General features: G+C 45.5%; 1 protein-coding gene across 1 annotated transcript in view; it reads left to right on the plus strand.

The window, feature by feature from the left end:
* The window catches only part of LOC145338807 (uncharacterized), a 94,178-nt gene that overhangs the window by 46,021 nt on the left and 28,427 nt on the right, over positions 1-19,730 (plus strand). The window contains exons 6-7 of the mRNA XM_080183209.1: positions 3,825-3,905; positions 18,224-18,331. Of these exons, the coding sequence (XP_080039335.1) occupies positions 3,825-3,905; positions 18,224-18,331 (189 nt within the window). The remainder of the gene's footprint in view (positions 1-3,824; positions 3,906-18,223; positions 18,332-19,730) is intronic.

Consider the following 19,730-nt stretch of genomic DNA (forward strand, 5'->3'; position numbering starts at 1 on the left):
TTTCACATATTTATAAAAACTCTTGCTATCCTTTTTTACATTAAGCGCTAGCCCAGCTTCATAGTTTCTCCTACCCTTCTTTATCAACTTCGTTGTCAATCTTTGTTGACATTTAAACCTCTCCCAATCCTCTTCTCGCCCACTACTCTTAGCTACTCTAAACGCCTCCGCTTTTAATTTAACACTTTCCTTCACCTCCTTCGTTATCCACGGCTTATTACCTCTCCTCCTACGGTCCTTTTTGACCATCGGAATAAATTTCTGCTGAGCACCAAGAAAGATCTCCTTAAAGATCCTCCACGGCTCCTCAGCAGGCCTACCTTCCAACGCGCTCCCCCAGTCAACATTCGCCAATTCTTCTCTCATCCTACCGTACTCCCCTCTGTTCAAACAAAGGACGCGTGTCCGGGAACCCATTTTCTCCTCCTCCATCTGCACCAGAAACTCCACCATACAATGATCACTCTCCCCAAGAGGATCCTTCACCGCAAGTTCCCTAATTCTACCCGCCTCATTACATAGCACCAGGTCCAAGATAGCTCGCCCCCTCGTCGGCTCCAACACACACTGTTCAAGGAAACTATCCTGGCAGCATTCCAAGAACTCCTCCTCGAGCCCACCGCGTCCAACATGGGTCGACCAATCAATATGCAGATTGAAATCCCCCATAACTACGGCCGTCCCATTCCTGCCCGCCGCACTTATTTGCGCGTTAACAGCCCGCCCCACCTCCAGATCATTATTCGGGGGCCTATAGACGACACCCACCAGCGTCTTCCTCCCTTTGCTGTTCCTAATCTCCACCCACAACGATTCCACTTTCTGCTCTTTGGTTCCTATATCATCCCTTACTACCACCCTGATGCTATCCTTAATCAGCAGAGCTACGCACCCCCCTTTTCCCTCCTGCCTATCCTTCCTAAACACTTGATACCCCTGGACATTCAGCTCCCAGTCCCTGTCACCTTGCAGCCACGTCTCTGTAATGGCCACCAGATCATATCCATTTGTGTCGATCTGCGCCGCCAACTCATCCACTTTATTCCTAATGCTTCACGCATTCAGATAAAGTGCCTTCATCCCAGCCTTCACCTGGACCCTATTTGCTGGAACGCCACCAACCATACTCACACCCCTTACTCCCTCTATTATTGGGACATCCTCGGCCTCTATCCTTACCTGTACCGTCTCCTTAACTTTAGACACCGTAATGTCACCTACCCTCACACCCTCCCCCCCCTAATTAGTTTAAAGCCCTGTCTACAGTCCTCTTTACACAATTCGCCAGCACTCTGGTCCCAGCACGGTTCAAACCAACCCCATCCCGCCCGAACAGGTCCCACCTACCCCAATACTGGTGCCAATGCCCCATAAATTCAAACCCATTCCTCCCACACCAATCCCTGAGCCACCCATTCACTTCCTTAATCTTATCAACCCTACGCCCGTCTGCACTCGGTTCAGGCAGTAGCCCAGAGATGACCACCTTGTCGGTTCTACTTTTTAATTCCATTCCCAGCTTTTCATACTCCCTCCCCAGATCCTCAGTTCCCCTTTTGCCTACGTCGTCGGCACCCACATGAACCACAACGACCGGATTCTCACCCTCCCACTCTAGGTTCCTCTGCAGCCCAGATGTGACATCCCGGACCCGAGCACCAGGCAGACAACACACCCTTCTGTGCACTTTGTCATTGTGACAAAGGACAGTGTCAATACCCTTAACCCCACTATCCCCAATTACAACTACGTTCCTTTTCCCCTTCTCTTTGCCTATGTCCTGTGTCTGCATCACTGTACCGTGTGCAGTCTGCTCACCGACCTCACCTCCCTCGTCCTCGTCCAGACTGGAAGCAAGAACCTCAAGCCTGTTATGCAGCTTGAGAGTCTGAGGCCTCCTCTCCCCACCCTCCTTCCTCCTCTCAGCAGCCCCCTCTTGTTCCTGACCCTTAGAGTTAGCCAGTCTAGGGGGGGTGGATGTCTCTTGTACCCCATTGACAATGGCACCCTCCCTCCCCCTGATGAGCCTCAGTGTCTGTAGCTCAGAGGCCAGCTCATCTACCTTGAGCTGGAGCTCCTCCAGCAACCTGCACTTACTGCAGACATGGTCACTGGGGAGGACCCTGGGATCCACCAGTTCCCACATCATACAGAAACCACACATCACATGCCCCTCCATTATTCACTGTAGTAATGTTGAAAATTTCCACACAAACTCACCTGGTCCTTTTTCTTCCCAGCCCTTTTGATATTAAGCCCTAATTGCTCACTCTACTTCCCTCTCACTCCACTGCCCGCTCAGACGCTGCCCGCTGTCTACACCAGGCCTCCTTTTAAACCTGGTGCTGATTTAAAGCTGGCTGGCCCACAACTCCTTCTAACCACTCCCTCAGAATTCTTAAAGCAGTAAATACAATAAATGCTTTAAACAGTTCTACAAAGAACAAAGTGCTTTAAACTTATTTAAACAGGTTTTTAACAGGTAAAATCTTATCTCTCTCTCTGCTCCTTCACTCGTCTGCTCCAGCAAACAATGGAAGGCTTCACCGTGTGACCACTTGATAATTACAAACAAGAAAGGAAAACCAAGCATGATAGAGTATAAATCTTAACAGTTCAATGTACTGTTCCAAACACAACAAACCTCCTTATAAACATACACCTGCCCCAAGTTTAGCACAGAAAATAGAAATGCTCACATGATGCTGGATTTTTCGAACTCTGCAACACTGGCTGTGAATCTGTCCTTTCAATGGAGAATTGAAAGTCTGACTTCCCCATCCTGTAGCTTCCAGCGACTTGCAAAGTAGAGATAGAGACACTACTGGCCCCTAGCTTTCCCCAGCAAACCACTTCAAGAAGCATTGGCACTCCTTGTCTCTAGTTACTAGATAGCAAGTCACCAAGGGTTAAATTTCTAATGCCAGGGAGAGACCCAGAAGCACTGATATCAGTCTGGATTCCACACATCCTCTAACTAAAAACCAACCAGCAGCCAAAAACTGAAAGTAAAAGAACTCTTGTCACCTGACCTGTCAATCATTCTTCCCCCTAACAATTCAAAAGGGTCGTAAACGAATAAAACTCCAGACATCGCATTAGGCCCAGAGTAAAATTAAACAAAACCTAATTTAAACCATTTAAGCAGCAATAAAAAGATATCTAAGCAGACACATCATTGCCATAATGAAACAGAGAGCTGCTTATAACTGCAGAGAACATGATTTTAAAAATACATTTATTAAAAGCACAATACTGTCACATTAGCAAGCCACTCAGTTGTACCAATCAAGGGCAACTAGGGATGGGGAATAAATACTGGCCAGCCAGCGATGCCCATGTCCCATGGATGAATAAAAGAAAATTAATGAAAAGAGTTAAGAGAATTCCTACTTCATTTTTAATGACCTCAAGACATCCCGAATTGCTTTACAAGCCAATGAAGCACTTTTGAATTGTAAAATCATGACAACCAATTTTTACACAGCGTGATCCCACAGATAGCAGAGAGATAAATGACCAGTTAATGTGTTTTGCTGATATTGGATGAGGAGTAAATATTTACCAGAATGCCAGGGAGGACTCATGGGCTCTTACAGCCAGCTGAGCAAGTAGACAAACCTCAGTTTATTGTCTTAGCAAACTATCTACTCCTACGACAGTGTCAGCCTGAATTATGGGCTCAAATCCCCGGAGGGGGCCTTGAATCTACAATCTTTGGAGTCAGAGGCAAGTGTGCTACCTAAAGTCAAAGCTGACAAACAATGGTGAACTAATGTTACATTAGCACACATACTTTAACCAAATATTATTATTTTTGACAGGCGATTGTTACATTATTCTTGGGTTTGGAGTATTCACAATAATTATTTCACCTTTGCCAATTTATGAAGCAAGTGAAAATGGTGAGTGTTACATATTGAAAGTAAAACAACATACAAACTTACTGCTTTTCTCAATGACATATTTAGAGGCTTTTTGGTTGTTTTTAAGATGTTTGTCATTTATCTTAAATACCACTGTTTCCGTAAGCCCCACAGCATTACAAGTGTTTAGGATAAGAGGAGTTATCATGGGGGCTTTAATTACATGGGTATAGACTGGGATATTGATAGTGTAGTGGACACAGAGGGACAAAGTTCCTGGAGTATGTTCACGAAAATTTTCAACAGCATCTTCCTATGCTCTTGATGCTCCTGAAGGAAATCGCCATGTTAATGCTTTACGCCATCACAGGCTACCTTTCTTCTCTTTATCCCTTCTCATCCAGGCATTACTGGACTTTCCTCCCTTGCCCTTCACTCTTACAGGAACACTTTGGCCTTGAACTCTCACTACTTCACTTTTAAAAGACTCCCATTTTCCAGAAGTAGATTTATCTGTAAATGGTTGCTCCCAGTCTATGTTTGCCAAATCCTGCCTAATGATATTGAAATCGGTCTCTCCATGATTCAAACACTCTGGACTATCCTTATCCCTTTCCAGAATGACTTTGGACCAGAACTTTATCGCTTCGACCACCCCATTGGGTGACTGCCTGTGTGGAGTCTGCACGTTCTCCCCATGTCTGCGTGGGTTTCCTCCGGGTGCTCCGGTTTCCTCCCACAGTCCAAGGATGTGTGAGTTAGGTGGATTGGCTGTGCTAAATTGCTCCTTAGTATCGGGGGACTAGCTAGGGTAAATACATGGGGTTATGGGGATAGGGCCTGGGTGGAATTGTGGTCAGTCCAGACTGGATAGGCCAAATGGCCTCCTCCTGCACTGTAGGATTCTATGGTTCTGTGGGTTTATGGCAGGCAATTACTGGCAGGATACCACAAAGATCCATGTTAGCGCCGTAGCTATTCACAAACATTATAAATGATTTGGATGGAGGGACCAATTGTAATATTTCCAAAGTTGCTGATGACACTAAACCAGATGAGAACATAATTTGTGAGGAAGATGCGAGGAGGCTTCAAGATGACTTGGATCAGCTAAGCAAAGGGGTAAGCACTTGGCAGAAGGAATATAATATGAATGAGTGTGAAGTATTTCACTTTAGAAGAGAAAGGAAAGACAGTATTTCTTAAATGCTGAGAGGTTGGGAAGAGCAGATATCCAAAGGGACTTGATCAGTACTCACTAATAGCTAACATGCAGGTGACGCAAGCAATTAGGAAGGCAAATGGTATGTTGGTCTTTATGGCATGGGGATTTGAGTATAGAAGTAAACATCTTGCAGTAGGAATATAGACCTCATCTGGAGTATTGTGTACAGTTTTGCTCCCCCTATTTAAGGAGGATTATACTTGGCACAGAGAGAGTGCAACAGAAATTCATGCGGTTAATCCTGTGATGGTGGGATTGTTGTATGAGGAGAGATTGAGGAGAATAAGCTGAATTTTACTGGCACATCTACCCAAGTTTCGTACAACCCTGGCCAAGGCCAACAGAGAATGCCGTTCTCCGAGCCTGCCTCCGGAATCAGGGCGGGCATACCAGTAAAATTTTGGCCAATGTGTATGTATTCCATAGAGTTTCAAAGAAGAAGGAGTGACCTCACTGAAACTTAGTCAATTCCTACAGGGCCTGACAGGGTGAATGTAAATAAGACATTTCCATTGACTGAAATTAGCCTAAAATAGTCTAAAATTAGCAGACATTACCTCAGCGTAAACAGCAGGCCATTTAAGATTGAGATAAGGAGGAATTTCTTCACTCGGAGGGTAATGAGTCTTTGAAATTCTCAGCCCTAGAAGTTATGGAAGCTCTATCACTGACCATGTTCAAAAGACGGATTGTGAGGGTTCTGGATATCAGTGATATCAAAGGTTAGAACATAGAACACTACATCACAAACAGGCCCTTCGGCCTACAAGTTGCACTGATCATATCCCTACCTACAAGACCTATCTATAACCCTCAATCCCATTAAATCCCATATACTCATCCAGAAGTCTCTTAAAAGAGCCCAACGAGTTCGCCTCCACCACCACCGATGGCAGCTGATTCCACTCACTCACTACCCTCTGAGTGAAAAACTTACCCCTGACATCTCCTCTGTACCTACTTCCCAGCACCTTAAACCTGTGTCCTCTCATAGCGACCATTTCAGCCCTGGGAAATAGCCTCTGAGAATCCACCCAATCTATACCTCTCAACATTTTATACACTTCTATCAGGTCACCTCTCATCCTTTGTCTCTCCAGGGAGAAAAGACCGAACTCCCTCAACCTATCCTCATAAGGCATTGCACCCAATCCAAGCAACATCATTGTAAATCTCCTCTGCGCCCTTTCAATAGCTTCTACATCTGTCTTGTAGTGAGGCGACCAGAACTGCGCACAGTACTCCAAGTGGAGTCTGACTTGGGTCTTATAAAGCTGCAGAATTATCAGCTCGATCCCTCGATTAATGAAGGCCAGTACACCATACGCCTTCTTGACCACATCCTCCACCTGCGAGGCCAATTTAAGAGTCCTGTGGACCCGGACCCCAAGATCCTTCTGCTCTTCAACACTGCTAAGAGTCTTATCCTTGATATTGTACTCCTTCATCCCATTGGTCCTGCCAAAATGGACCACTACACATTTATCTGGGTTGAAGTCCATCTGCCACTTCTCCGCCCAGTCTTGTATCCTATCTATGTCACGCTGCAACTTCTGACATCCCTCCAGACTATCCACAACACGGCCAACCTTGGTGTCCTCGGCAAACTTACCAACCCATCCCTCCATTTCCTCATCCAGGTCATTTATGAAAAGTACAAACAGGTTAGGAAATTACTGTGAGAACGTGGAAGTGAGGGAGCTAATTGACCATGATCAGATGGATAGGTAAATTATGCTCGATAGGCTGAATGGCCTACACGTGTTCAATAGTCTACCACACCCTGGAGTCCTCTCATTCTGCTGTTGGTCTTCTGGAACAGAATTTGAACTAATGGACAGTTTGGGATCACATGCTTCATTGACTCTTTGATTTCCAATGGTTTCGGCCATAGAACTATTGCAAAGTTAGACTTCAGAAAGAGGCCATTCAGCCCACTGTGTCTGTGCCTGCCAAAAAAGAGAAAATAATAAATTAGCCACTCATTTAAATCCCACTTTCTAACACCTGTCTTGTAGGTTCTACAAGTTCAGATGCAGATCCAGGTTGAGTGAGTCACAGTGTCATAGAGGTTTACAGCATGGAAAAAGGCCCTTTGGCCCAACTTGTCCATGCAGCCCTTTATTTTTTTAACCCTCAAGCTAATCCATGTGCATAGATCCCTGAAAGTTGGCACCTAGGTTCATAGGGTTGTTAAGAAGGCGTACGGTGTACATAAGAACATAAGAAACAGGAGCAGGAGTAGGCCATCTAGCCCTTCGAGCCTGCCCCACCATTCAATAAGATCATGGCTGATCTGAAGTGTCTCAGTTCCACTTTCCCGCCCTCTCCCCATAACCCTTAATCCCCTTGCCTACCAAAAACCTATCTACCTGCGTCTTAAATATATTTAGCGAGGTAGCCTCCACCACTTCAATGGGCAGAGAATTCCAGAGATTCACCACCCTTTGAGTGAAGAAGTTCCTCCTCAACTCTGTTCTAAACTGAACCCCCCCCTTATCTTGAGGCTGTGCCCTCTAGTCCTGCTGTCCTTTCTGAGCGGGAAGAACCTCTCCACCTCTACCCTATCCATCCCTTTCACCATCTTATATGTCTCAATAAGATCCCCCCTCATCCTTCTAAACCCTAACAAGTACAAGCCCAGTCTATTCAGCCTCTCCTCATAGCTCAACCCCCTCAACTCCGGTATCAGCCTAGTAAACCTCCTCTGCACTACCTCCAAGGCCAAAACATCCTTGCGCAAATGCGGCAACCAAAACTGCACGCAGTACTCCAGCTGCGGCTTCACCAGTGCCCTGTACAGTTGCAGCAAGACCTCCCTACTTTTATATTCTATCCCCCTCGCTATGAAGGCCAGCATCCCATTCGCCTTCCTGACCACCTGCTGCACCTGTAGGCTGGGTTTTTGCAACTCACGCACAAGGACCCCCAGGTCTCTCTGCACCGTAGCATGCTGATGACACCAAAATTGGTGGAAAGGCAAATTGTGCGGAGGGTGGGGAGAGTCTACAGAAGAATCTAGATAGGCTGGGCGAATGGGCCAGGAAATGGCAAATGGAATTTAATGTTGGCAAGTGCGAGGTGGTCCACTTTGGTAGGAATAATGGTAGGAAGGACTATTACTTACGGGGCGAAAAACTGCAGCAGGCGGCGGTGCAGAGGGACCTCGGGGTCCTTGTGCATGAGTCGCAAAAACCCAGCCTGCAGGTGCAGCAGGTGGTCAGGAAGGCGAATGGGATGCTGGCCTTCATCGCGAGGGGGATTGAACATAAAAGTAGAGAGGTCTTGCTGCGGCTGTATAGGGCATTGGTGAGGCCGCAGCTGGAGTACTGTGTGCAGTTTTGGGCGCCGTACTTACGCAAGGATATTTTAGCCTTGGAGGGAGTGCAGAGGAGGTTTACTAGGCTGATGCCGGAGTTGAGGGGGTTGAGCTATGAGGAGAGGCTGAATAGATTAGGCTTGTACTCGTTAGAGTTTAGAAGAATGAGGGGAGATCTCATTGAAACGTATAAGATGATGAATGGGATGGATAGGATAGAGGTGGAGAGACTCTTCCCGCTCAGAAAGGATAGTAGGACTAGGGGGCATAGCCTCGAGATAAAGGGGGGGCGGTTTAGAACAGAGTTGAGGAGGAACTTCTTCACTCAAAGGGTGGTGAATCTCTGGAATTCTCTGCCCGTTGAAGTGGTGGAGGCTGCCTCGCTAAATATTTTTAAGACGCGGGTTGATGGGTTTTTGATGAGAGAGGGGATTAAGGGTTATGGGGAGAGGGCGGGAATGTGGACCTGAGGCATGACAGATCAGCCATGATCTTATTGAATGGCGGGGCAGGCTCGAAGGGCTAGATGGCCTACTCCTGCTCCTATTTCTTATGTTCTTATGCTGCAGCTTTTCACCCTGTAAGTAGTAGTTCTTCCTACTATTATTCCTACCAAAGTGGATAACCTCACACTTGCCAACATTGTATTCCATCTGCCAGGTCCTCGCCCACTCGCTCAGCCTATCCAGATCCCTCTGCAGACTTTCTACACCCTCCGCACAATTTGCTGTTCCACTTATCTTTGTGTCATCAGCAAATTTCGATACCTTACACTCGGTTCCCTCCTCCAGATCATCTATATAAATGGTAAATAGCTGACGCCTTAGCACCAACCCCTGGGGCACTCCACTAGTCACCAACCGCCAATCCGAATAGCACCCATTGATCCCCACTCTCTGCCTCCTATTTGACAACCAATCCCCTATCCACGCTGACACCTTACCCCCAACTCCATGCCCCCTAACCTTCTGCAATAACCTTCTGAGCGGCACCTTATCAAACGCCTTCTGAAAATCAAGAAACACCACATCCACCGGTTCCCCTCTATCCACCACACTAGACACATCCTCATAGAATTCCAATAAATTCGTCAGACACGACTTCCCCTTAACGAATCCGTGCTGGGTCTGCTCTATCAAACAATTCTCCTCAAGATGCCTCGCTATTTCCTCTTTGATGACGGATTCAAGCATTTTTCCTACAACAGACATTAAACTAACCAGCCTATAATTCCCTGCCTTTTGCTTGCTGCCCTTTTTAAACAGCGGCGTAACATTAGCCATTTTCCAATCTTCCGGCACTTCCCCGGAATCCAGCGATGTTTGGAAAATAATCACCAAGGCATCCACTATCACCTCCGCCATTTCCTTCAGAACCCTGGGATGCATTCCATCCGGTCCTGGGGACTTGTCCACCATCAGTCCCTCTAGTCTGTCAAGTACTGCCTCTCTAGTAACAATGATCTCATTCAGGCCCTCCACTCCTACCATCTTTCCATCGCTAACACCCGCCAAACTATTCACGTCTTCCTCCGTGAAGACCAAAGCAAAAAAGTTATTCAAGGCCTCAGCCATTTCCCCATCCCCTACCACTAAGTCCCCCCTCTCATCCTCTAAGGGTCCAACGTTCACCCTAGCCAGCCTCCTCCTTTTTATATATTTATAAAAACTCTTACTATCCTTTTTTATATTTAGCGCTAGCCTCGATTCATAGTCTATCCTTCCTTTCTTTATCAACTTCTTCATCATTCTTTGTTGATATTTAAACCTCTCCCAATCCTCTTCTCACCCACTACTTTTAGCCACTCTAAATGCATCAGCTTTTAATTTAATACTCTCCTTTATCTCCTTCGTTATAAGAAATAGGAGCAGGAGTAGGCCATCTAGCCCTTCGAGCCTGCCCCGCCATTCAATAAGATCATGGCTGATCTGTCGTGGCTCAGTTCCACTTTCCCACCCTCTCCCCATAACCCTTAATCCCCTCTCTTATCAAGAACCCATCAACCTGCTTCTTAAAAATATTTAGCGAGGCAGCCTCCACCACTTCAACGGGCAGAGAATTCCAGAGATTCACCACCCTTTGAGTGAAGAAGTTCCTCCTCAACTCCGTTCTAAACCGCCTCCCCTTTATCTTGAGGCTGTACCCCCTAGTCCTACTGTCTTTTTTGAGCGGGAAGAGTCTCTCCACCTCTATCCTATCCATCCCATTCATCATCTTATACGTCTCAATGAGATCTCCCCTCATTCTTCTAAACTCTAACGAGTACAAGCCTAGTTTATTCAGCCTCTCCTCATAGCTCAATCCCCTCAACTCCGGTATCAGCCTAGTAAACCTCCTCTGCACTCCCTCCAGGGCCAAAATATCCTTGCGCAGGTGCGGCGCCCAAAACAATATCAAGGGTAGGACTCTTCGCAGTGTAGAGGAGCAGAAGGACCTTGGGGTCCGGGTCCATAGGACTCTTAAATCGGCCTCGCAGATGGAGGATGTGGTCAAGAAGGCACATGGTGTACTGGCCTTCATTAATCGAGGGACTGAGTTTAAGAGTCGGGAGATAATGCTGCAACTTTATAAGACCCTTGTCAGAGGGTGGTGAGTGAGTGGAATCGGCTGCTGTCGGTGGTGGTAGAGGCGAACTCACTGGGGTCTTTTAAGAGACTTCTGGATGAGTACATGGGATTTAATGGGATTGAGAGTTATAGATAGGCCTGGTGGGTATGGATATGATCGGCGCAACTTGTGGGCCGAAGGGCCTGTTTGTGCTGTAGTGTTCTATGTTCTATTAATGCGGTGACCAGAACTGTAAGCAATGTTCCAAATGCGGCCGGCACCAGAGTTTTGTTCAGCTGCAACATGACCTCATGGCTCCGAGACTCAATCCCTCTAGCAATAAAAGCTAACAAAGCTAATAAAAGCTATGTCTTCTCCTATGATCCTTCTTTACCATCGGAATAAATTCCTGCTGAGCACCAAGAAAGATCTCCTTAAAGATCCTCCACTGTTCCTCAGCAGACCTACCGACCAATCTGCGCCCCCAGTCTACATTTGCCAATTCCTCTCTCATCCTACCGTACTCCCCTCTGTTCAAACAAAGGACACAGGTCAGGGATCCTACTTTCTCCTCCTCCATCTGCATCAGAAACTCCACCATACAATGATCACTCTTCCCAAGAGGATCCCTCACAACAAGGTCCCTAATTCTACCTGCCTCATTACATAACACCAGATTTATGATAGCTTTTATTAGCTTTGTTAGCTTTTATTGCTAGAGGGATTGAGTCTCGGAGCCATGAGGTCATGTTGCAGCTGAACAAAACTCTGGTGCCGGCCGCATTTGGAACATTGCTTACAGTTCTGGTCACCGCATTAATAGAACATAGAACACTACAGCACAAACAGGCCCTTCGGCCCACAAGTTGCGCCGATCATATCCATACCCACCAGGCCTATCTATAACTCTCAATCCCATTAAATCCCATGTACTCATCCAGAAGTCTCTTAAAAGACCCCAGTGAGTTCGCCTCTACCACCACCGACAGCAGCCGATTCCACTCACTCACCACCCTCTGACAAGGGTCTTATAAAGTTGCAGCATTATCTCCCGACTCTTAAACTCAGTCCCTCGATTAATGAAGGCCAGTACACCATGTGCCTTCTTGACCACATCCTCCATCTGCGAGGCCGATTTAAGAGTCCTATGGACCCAGACCCCAAGGTCCTTCTGCTCCTCTACACTGCGAAGAGTCCTACCCTTGATATTGTACTCCTTCGTCCCATTGGTCCTGCCAAAATGGACCACTACACATTTATCCGGGTTGAAGTCCATCTGCCACTTCTCCGCCCAGTCTTGCATCCTATCTATGTCACGCTGCAACTTCTGATATCCCTCCAGACTATCCACAACACCACCAACCTTCGTGTCATCAGCAAACTTACTTACCCATCCCTCCACTTCCTCATCCAGATCATTTATGAAAGTGACAAACAGCAAGGGTCCTAGAACAGATCCCTGGGGCACTCCACTGGTGACCGACCTCCATGCAGAAAAAGACCCATCCACAACCACTCTCTGCCTTCTGCAGGCAAGCCAGTTCTGGATCCACAAGGCCAAAGCCCCTTGGATCCCATGCCCTCTCACCTTCTCAAGAAATCTTGCATGGGAGACCTTGTCAAACACTTTGCTGAAGTCCATGTAAACCACATCCACCGCTCTTCCTTCGTCAGTGTGTTCAGTCACATTTTCAAAGAAGCGTTATAGGAAGGATGTGGAAGCATTGGAAAGGGTGCAGAGGAGATTTACCAGGATGTTGCCTGGTATGGTGGGAAGGTCTTGTGAGGAAAGGCTGAGGGACTTGAGACTGTTTTCGTTAGAGAGAAGGTTAAGAGGTGACTTAATGGAGGCATACAAGATGATAGAGGATTAGATAGGGGTGGACAGTGAGAGCCTTTTTCCTCAGATGGTGATGGCTGACATGATGGGACATAGCTTTAAATTGGGGGGTGATAAATATAGGACAGATGCCAGGGGTATATTCTTTACTCAGAGAGTAGTAAGGGCGTGGAGTGTCCTGCCTGCAACAGTAGTGGATTTGCCAACATTAAGGGCATTTAAATGGTCATTGAATAAACATATGGATGATATGTTTATCCAATGGTGTACTAGCCTTCATTAATCGAGGGATTGAGTTTAGGAGTCAGGAGATAATGCCGCAACTTTATAAGACCCTTGTCAGACCCCACTTGGAGTACTGTGCGCAGTTCTGGTCGCCTCACTACAGGAAGGATGTGGAAGCTATTGAGAGGGTGCAGAGGAGATTTACAAGGATGTTGCCTGGATTGGGAGGCATGCCTTATGAAGATAGGTTCAGGGAGCTGGGTCTCTTCTCCCTGGAGAGATGAAAGATTGAGAGGCGACCTGATAGAGGTTTATAAAATGTTGAGAGGTATAGATAGGGTGGATTCTCGGAGGCTATTTCCCAGGGCTGAAATGGCCGCTACAAGAGGGCACAGGTTTAAGGTACTCGGGAGTAGGTACAGAAGAGATGTCAGGGCTAAGTTTTTCACTCAGAGGGTGGTGAGTGAGTGGAATTGGCTGCCGTTGGTGGTGGTGGAGGCGAACTCACTGGGGTCTTTTAAGAGACTTCTGGATGAGTAGATGGGATTTAATGGGATTGAGGGTTATGGGTAGTCCTGGTGGGTATGGATATGATTGGCCCAACTTGTGGGCCGAAGGGCCTGTTTGTGCTGTAGTGTTCTATGTTCTATGATATTGAAATAGATGGGCTTTAGATTGGTTTCACAGGTCAGCACAACATTGAGAGCCGAAGGGCCTGTACTGCGCTGTAATGTTCTACATTCTATATTAATTACAATTGCCCACATTTAGCCCATATCCCTCTATACTCATTGTATCCATGTAATTATCTAAATGTTTTTTAAAAGATAAAATTGTACCCCCTCTACTACTACCTCTGGCAGCTTGTTCCAGATATTCACCAGCCTCTGTGTGAAAAAATTGCTCTGTGGACACTTCTGAATCTCTCCCCTCTCACCTTAAACCTATGTCCTCTAATTTTAGACTCCCCTACCGTTGGAACAAGATATTGACTACCTAGCTGATCTGTGCCCCTCATTATTGTATAGACCTCTATAAGATCATCTCTCAGCTTCCTACACTCCAGAGAAAAATAGTCCCAGTCTATCCAGCCTCTCCTTATAACTCAATCCATCAAGTCCCAGTAGCATCCTAGTAAATCTTTCCTACACTCCTTCTAGTTTAATAATATCCTTTCTATAATATGGTGACCAGAATTACAAAGTGTCCCAGCCTCAGGTATCAACTTAGGCAGCAAATTGCAGACATCCAGTTTTTTCCTCATGTTCCCTCTAATCCTTCTACCAATTCAGGTGGGAGCTATAAAATAAATAGCAGAACCATCAGGAGCATAGACACACAGACAGACGTGGAGAACAAGTCCACAGATCCTAAAAGTAGTAACACAGGTAGAAAAGGTGGTGAAGAAACCATATGGCATGCTTGCCTTCATTGGATGGGCGTCGAGTGTAAAAGTTGACAAATTATGTTCCAGTTGTATAAAACGTTGGTTCGGCCACATTTGGAATACTGTGTCCAATTCTGGTCGCCACACTACAGAAGCATGTGGAGGCTGTGGAGAGAGTGCAGGAAAGGTTTACCAGGATGTTGCCAGGTATGAAGGGTATTAGCTATGAGGAAAGGTTGAATAAACTGGGATTGTTCTTCCTGGAAAGATGGAGACTGAGGTCCAACCTGACAGAAGTTTATGATGGGTATAGATAGGGTGAACAGTTGGAAGCTTTTCCAGGGCAGAATTGACAATTACAAGGGGGCACAAGTTCAAGATAAGGGAGAAAGGTTCAATGGAGATAAGAACATAAGAACATAAGAAATAGGAGCAGGAGTGGGCCATCCAGCCCTTCGAGCCTGCCCCGCCATTCAATAAGGTCATGGCTGATGTACAGGGGAAGATTTTTACAAAGAGGATGGTGGAGGCCTGGAATGCATTGCCGAGTGAGCTGGTTGAGGCAGTTACGTTAGTCACATTTAAGACTTAGTTGGATAGACACATGAACAGACAGGGCATAGAGGAATGCAGGCAGTTGGTCAAGATAGGGCAACATGATTGGTGCAGGCTTGGTGGGCCGAAAGGCCTGTTCCTGTGCTGGACTGTTCTTTGTTCTTTAGACCCTTGATAATTTTGTGCACCTCAATTTGGGGTTACCCCTTAACCTCCTCTGATTTCAGGAAAACAATCTTAGTCTCTCCAATCTCCCTTCACTGCTGAAATTTTCAAACTTTGGCAACACTCTTGTAAACCTTCTCTGCACTCTGTCCTTCATGGAATGTGGTGACCAGAAACGCAGACAAAACTCCAGCTGCAGCCCAACCAGCATTTTATACATTTCCATCATTACACCTCTGCTTTTGTATTTAATATTTCGCCTAATAAAGGAAAACATTTTCCTTCACAGACTCGCGAATATGCATGCCAATGTCTCCACCCCATCTCAGTATCTTCCTACCTACTAAGTGTTTGCTTACTTTATTAGCCACTTCTCTGCCCACTCAGACAAGCCCTTGGTTTCGTTCTGGAGGTGTCAGCTATCCTCTTCACCATCAGCTACACAGTCAAATATTGTGGCATCTGCAAATTTCCCAATCATGCCACCCACATTTAGGATATTCTCTATAGAGGGAATAGAGAATATCTCTCTATTCCCTGTCTGTTCATGTGTCTGTCCAGATAAGTTTTAAATGTGGCTAACATATCTGCCTCAACCACCTCTCTTTGCAGTACATTCCAGGCCCCCCACCACCCTCTGTGTAAAAAACTTCCCCCACACATCTCCACTGAACCTAATGAATTGATTGGAGATAGTCAGCATGGTTTTGTAGCGGGTAGGTCGTGCCTTACTAACCTTATTGAGTTTTTTGAGAAAGTGACCAAAGAGGTGGATGGGGGTAAGGCAGTTGACGTGGTATATATGGATTTTAGTAAGGCGTTTGATAAGGTTCACCATGGTAGGCTTCTGCAGAAAATGCAGATGTATGGGATTGAGGGTAATCTAGGAAATTGGATCAGGAATTGGCTAGCAGATAGGAGACAGAGGGTGGTGGTTGATGGTAAATATTCGTCATGGAGTCCAGTTATGAGTGGTGTGCCTCAGGGATCTGTTTTGGGGCCACTGCTGTTTGTAATTTTTATTAATGATCTGGATGAGGGTATAGTTGGGTGGATTAGTAAATTTGCTGATGACACCAAAGTCGGAGGTGTGGTAGATTGTGAGGAAGGGTGTCATAGTTTGCAGGGAGACTTAGACAGGTTGCAGAGCTGGGCCGAGAGGTGGCGGATGGAGTTTAATGCGGAGAAGTGTGAGGTAATTCACTTTGGTAGGAATAACAGATGTGTCGAGTATAGGGCTAACGGGAGGACTCTGAATAGTGTAGATGAGCAGAGGGATCTAGGTGTATGTGTACATAGATCCCTGAAAGTTGGGAATCAAGTAGATAAGGTTGTTAAGAAGGCATACGGTGTCTTGGCGTTTATTGGTAGGGGGATTGAATTTAGGAGTCGCAGCGTCATGTTGCAACTGTACACAACTCTGGTGCGGCCGCACTTGGAGTATTGTGTGCAGTTCTGGTCCCCACATTACAGGAAGGATGTGGAGGCTTTGGAGAGGGTGCAGAGGAGGTTTACCAGGATGTTGCCTGGTATGGAGGGGAGGTCCTATGAGGAGAGACTGAGGGATTTGGGGTTGTTTTCGCTAGAAAGAAGGCAGCTAAGAGGGGATCTTATTGAAACATATAAGATGATTAGAGGTTTAGATAGGGTGGATAGTGACAGCCTTTTTCCTCGGATGGAGAAATCTAGCACGAGGGGGCATGGCTTTAAATTAAGGGGGGGTAGTTATAGGACAGATGTCAGGGGTAGGTTCTTTACCCAGAGGGTGGTGAGGGATTGGAATGCCCTGCCTGCTGCAGTTGTAAATGCGCCTAGTTTGGGGGCGTTTAAGAGATCCGTGGATAGGTTTATGGATGAAAAGGGATTGGTTTAGGTTAGAGGGTCATTGTTTTTTAACTGGTCGGCGCAACATCGTGGGCCGAAGGGCCTGTTCTGCGCTGTAATGTTCTATGTTCTATGAACCTTCCTCCCTTACCTTGAACTTGTGCCCCCTTGTAATTGTCATTTCTGCCCTGGGAAAAAGTTTTCAACAAACAGCAAGAGTCCCAATACTGAGCCCTGTGGAACACCATTGGAAAGTGTCTTCCATTCACAAAACCATTGATCAAAGATTACCCTTTGTTTCCTGTCCCTGAACCAATTTTGACCTGCGTTTGTAAATCTCACTTTTCTGACCCGTTTGCCATGCACACCTTGTCCGTTGCCTTACTGAAATCCATGTGGACAATATCAACTGCACTACCTTCATCAATCCTCCTTGATACTTCCTTAAAAAGTTCTCTAAAGTTGTAGGACATGATCTTTCACTCTTTAGAAACTGTACAAGTAACAGTTAAACTATATTCAACATATTTTTATCATAAATTAGCAGGCAAATGATATTCAGTAGAAACTATAAACTACATGTTAAATAGCTGATACAACAAAGGTAGGACTGACAAATTTACAAGTAGTCCCTTCAGCAGGTATTGAGCCACACTCCTTTCCAAAGTCCCTCAAATGTATTCCTAATGTAGGATATATCTCACTTTTCCCACACACTGATTTGGCCATTGAGTTACTTTCCCCTCTACCTGAGATTCCCAAAAGTAATTGTCATCAAAGCGATACATTCCTGCAGAACCTCAGAGATTTATTTACCCCAATCTTTTCATAAACCCCATTGCTGAGTTTGGTCCGGTAAAACTTGAAGCAATATAATTTCCAGTTTGCATTGTGTGCTCTACCCTTGTCTTCAGCTTGCAGTCCTTTTACACATAATCCATGTACACGTACCTTCTCTGTTGCCTTCTCTGAAGGACTGAACACCAAAAGTTCCATGAGTGTGTGTGTTCTATGCCAGAGGTTGAAAGTTGATCTTCCCAGTTTGCTTCAATTTTGCCTTTGTTCTGGTTACCCAGCTTTCAATTACACATTTACATTTCCCAGAACTGATCTCATAATCAGGATTTCCAATTATTATCCTTTCCAGAAGCTAGATTTGATTTTACTTTGAATGAGGTGATTTTCCAAAAAATACAAGCTTGCTTGCAAATGGCAGTGTTCATCATATCATGTACCTTGACAATGTAACTTTTCACATTTCTATCTACAGTTAAAAGATGTACCCTTCCATATGGTGACATTGCAGCATCAGTCACAACTGCAGTGATGGCCTACATATCGATTGTGGGACTGTGTTTTATCTTTTTAATAAAGTACAGTAAGTAATGAAAATTCTATGATCAGGAGGTATATTCAGTGAATCATTGAAACGAGGCAATTTGCTTTAATTTCCACATAACTGAATTGAACAAAATATATAACTTTTGTCTGCAACAAAATTGCTGCCCCTACATTTCATTCTCTAAGATGACAGAGACTTAGAGGTTTACAGCATGGAAACAGGCCCTTCTGCCCAATTTGTCCATGCTGCCCTATTTTTAAAAAAAGCCCTAAGCTAGTCCCAATTGCCCACATTTGGCCCATATCCTCTATACCCATCTTATCCATGTAACTGTATAAATGCTTTTTAAAAGACAAAATTGTACCTGCCTCTACTACTACCTCTGGCAGCTTGTTCCAAACATGCACCATTCTGTGTGAAAAAACTGCCCCTCTGAATGCTTTTCTATCTCTCCCTCTCACCTTAAACCTATGCCCTCTGGTTTAGAGTCCCCTACCTTTGGGAAAAGATATTGACTATCTAGCTGATCTGTGCATTAACATGTACATTAATTCTCCATTGATTGCTTGCTACTCATTAAATCACATAAAATCACATCTCACGGGATCCAGGGTAAGGTAGCCAATGGATACAAAATTGGCTTGACAACAGAAGCCAGAGGGTGGTTGTAGAGGGTTGTGTTTCAAACTGAAGATCTGTGATCAGCGATGTGCCTCAGGGATCAGTGCTGGGTCCACTGTTATTTATCATTTATATTAATGATTTGGATGAGAATTTAGGAGGCACAGTGAATAAATTTGCAGATGACGCCAAGATTGGTGGCATAGTGAACAGTGAAGAAAGTTATCTAGGATTGCAACGAGATCTTGATCAATTGGACCAGTGTGCTGACGAGCGGTAGATGAAGTTTAATTTCATTGAATGCAAGGTGATGCATTTTGGTAGATTGGACAAGGGCAGGATTTACTCAGTTAATAGCAGAGCATGGCGGAGAGTTATAGAACAAAGAGATCTAGGGGTACAGATTCATAGCTCCTTGAAAGTGGAGTCACAGGTGGACAGAGTGGGGAAGAAGGCATTCAGCATGCTTGGTTTCATCGGTCAACGCATTGAATACAGGAGTTGGGACATTTTGTTGAAGTTGTACAAGACACTGGTAAGGCCACACTTAGAGTACTGTGTACAGTTCTGGTCACCCTATTATAGAAAGGACATTATTAAACTAGAAAAAGTGCAGAAATGATTTACTAGAATGCTATTGGGACTTGATGGTTTGAGTTAGAACATAGAACATTACAGCGCAGAACAGGCCCTTCGGCCCACGATGTTGCGCCGACCAGTTACAAAACAATGACCCACTAACCTAAACCAATCCCTTTTCGTCCAAAAACCTATCCACGGATCTCTTAAACGCCCCCAAACTAGGCGCATTTAC

Source organism: Carcharhinus amblyrhynchos, unplaced genomic scaffold (assembly GCF_965287045.1).
Source record: "Carcharhinus amblyrhynchos unplaced genomic scaffold, sCarAmb.v2.hapA chromosome_185, whole genome shotgun sequence".
NCBI classification, from domain to species: domain Eukaryota; kingdom Metazoa; phylum Chordata; class Chondrichthyes; order Carcharhiniformes; family Carcharhinidae; genus Carcharhinus; species Carcharhinus amblyrhynchos.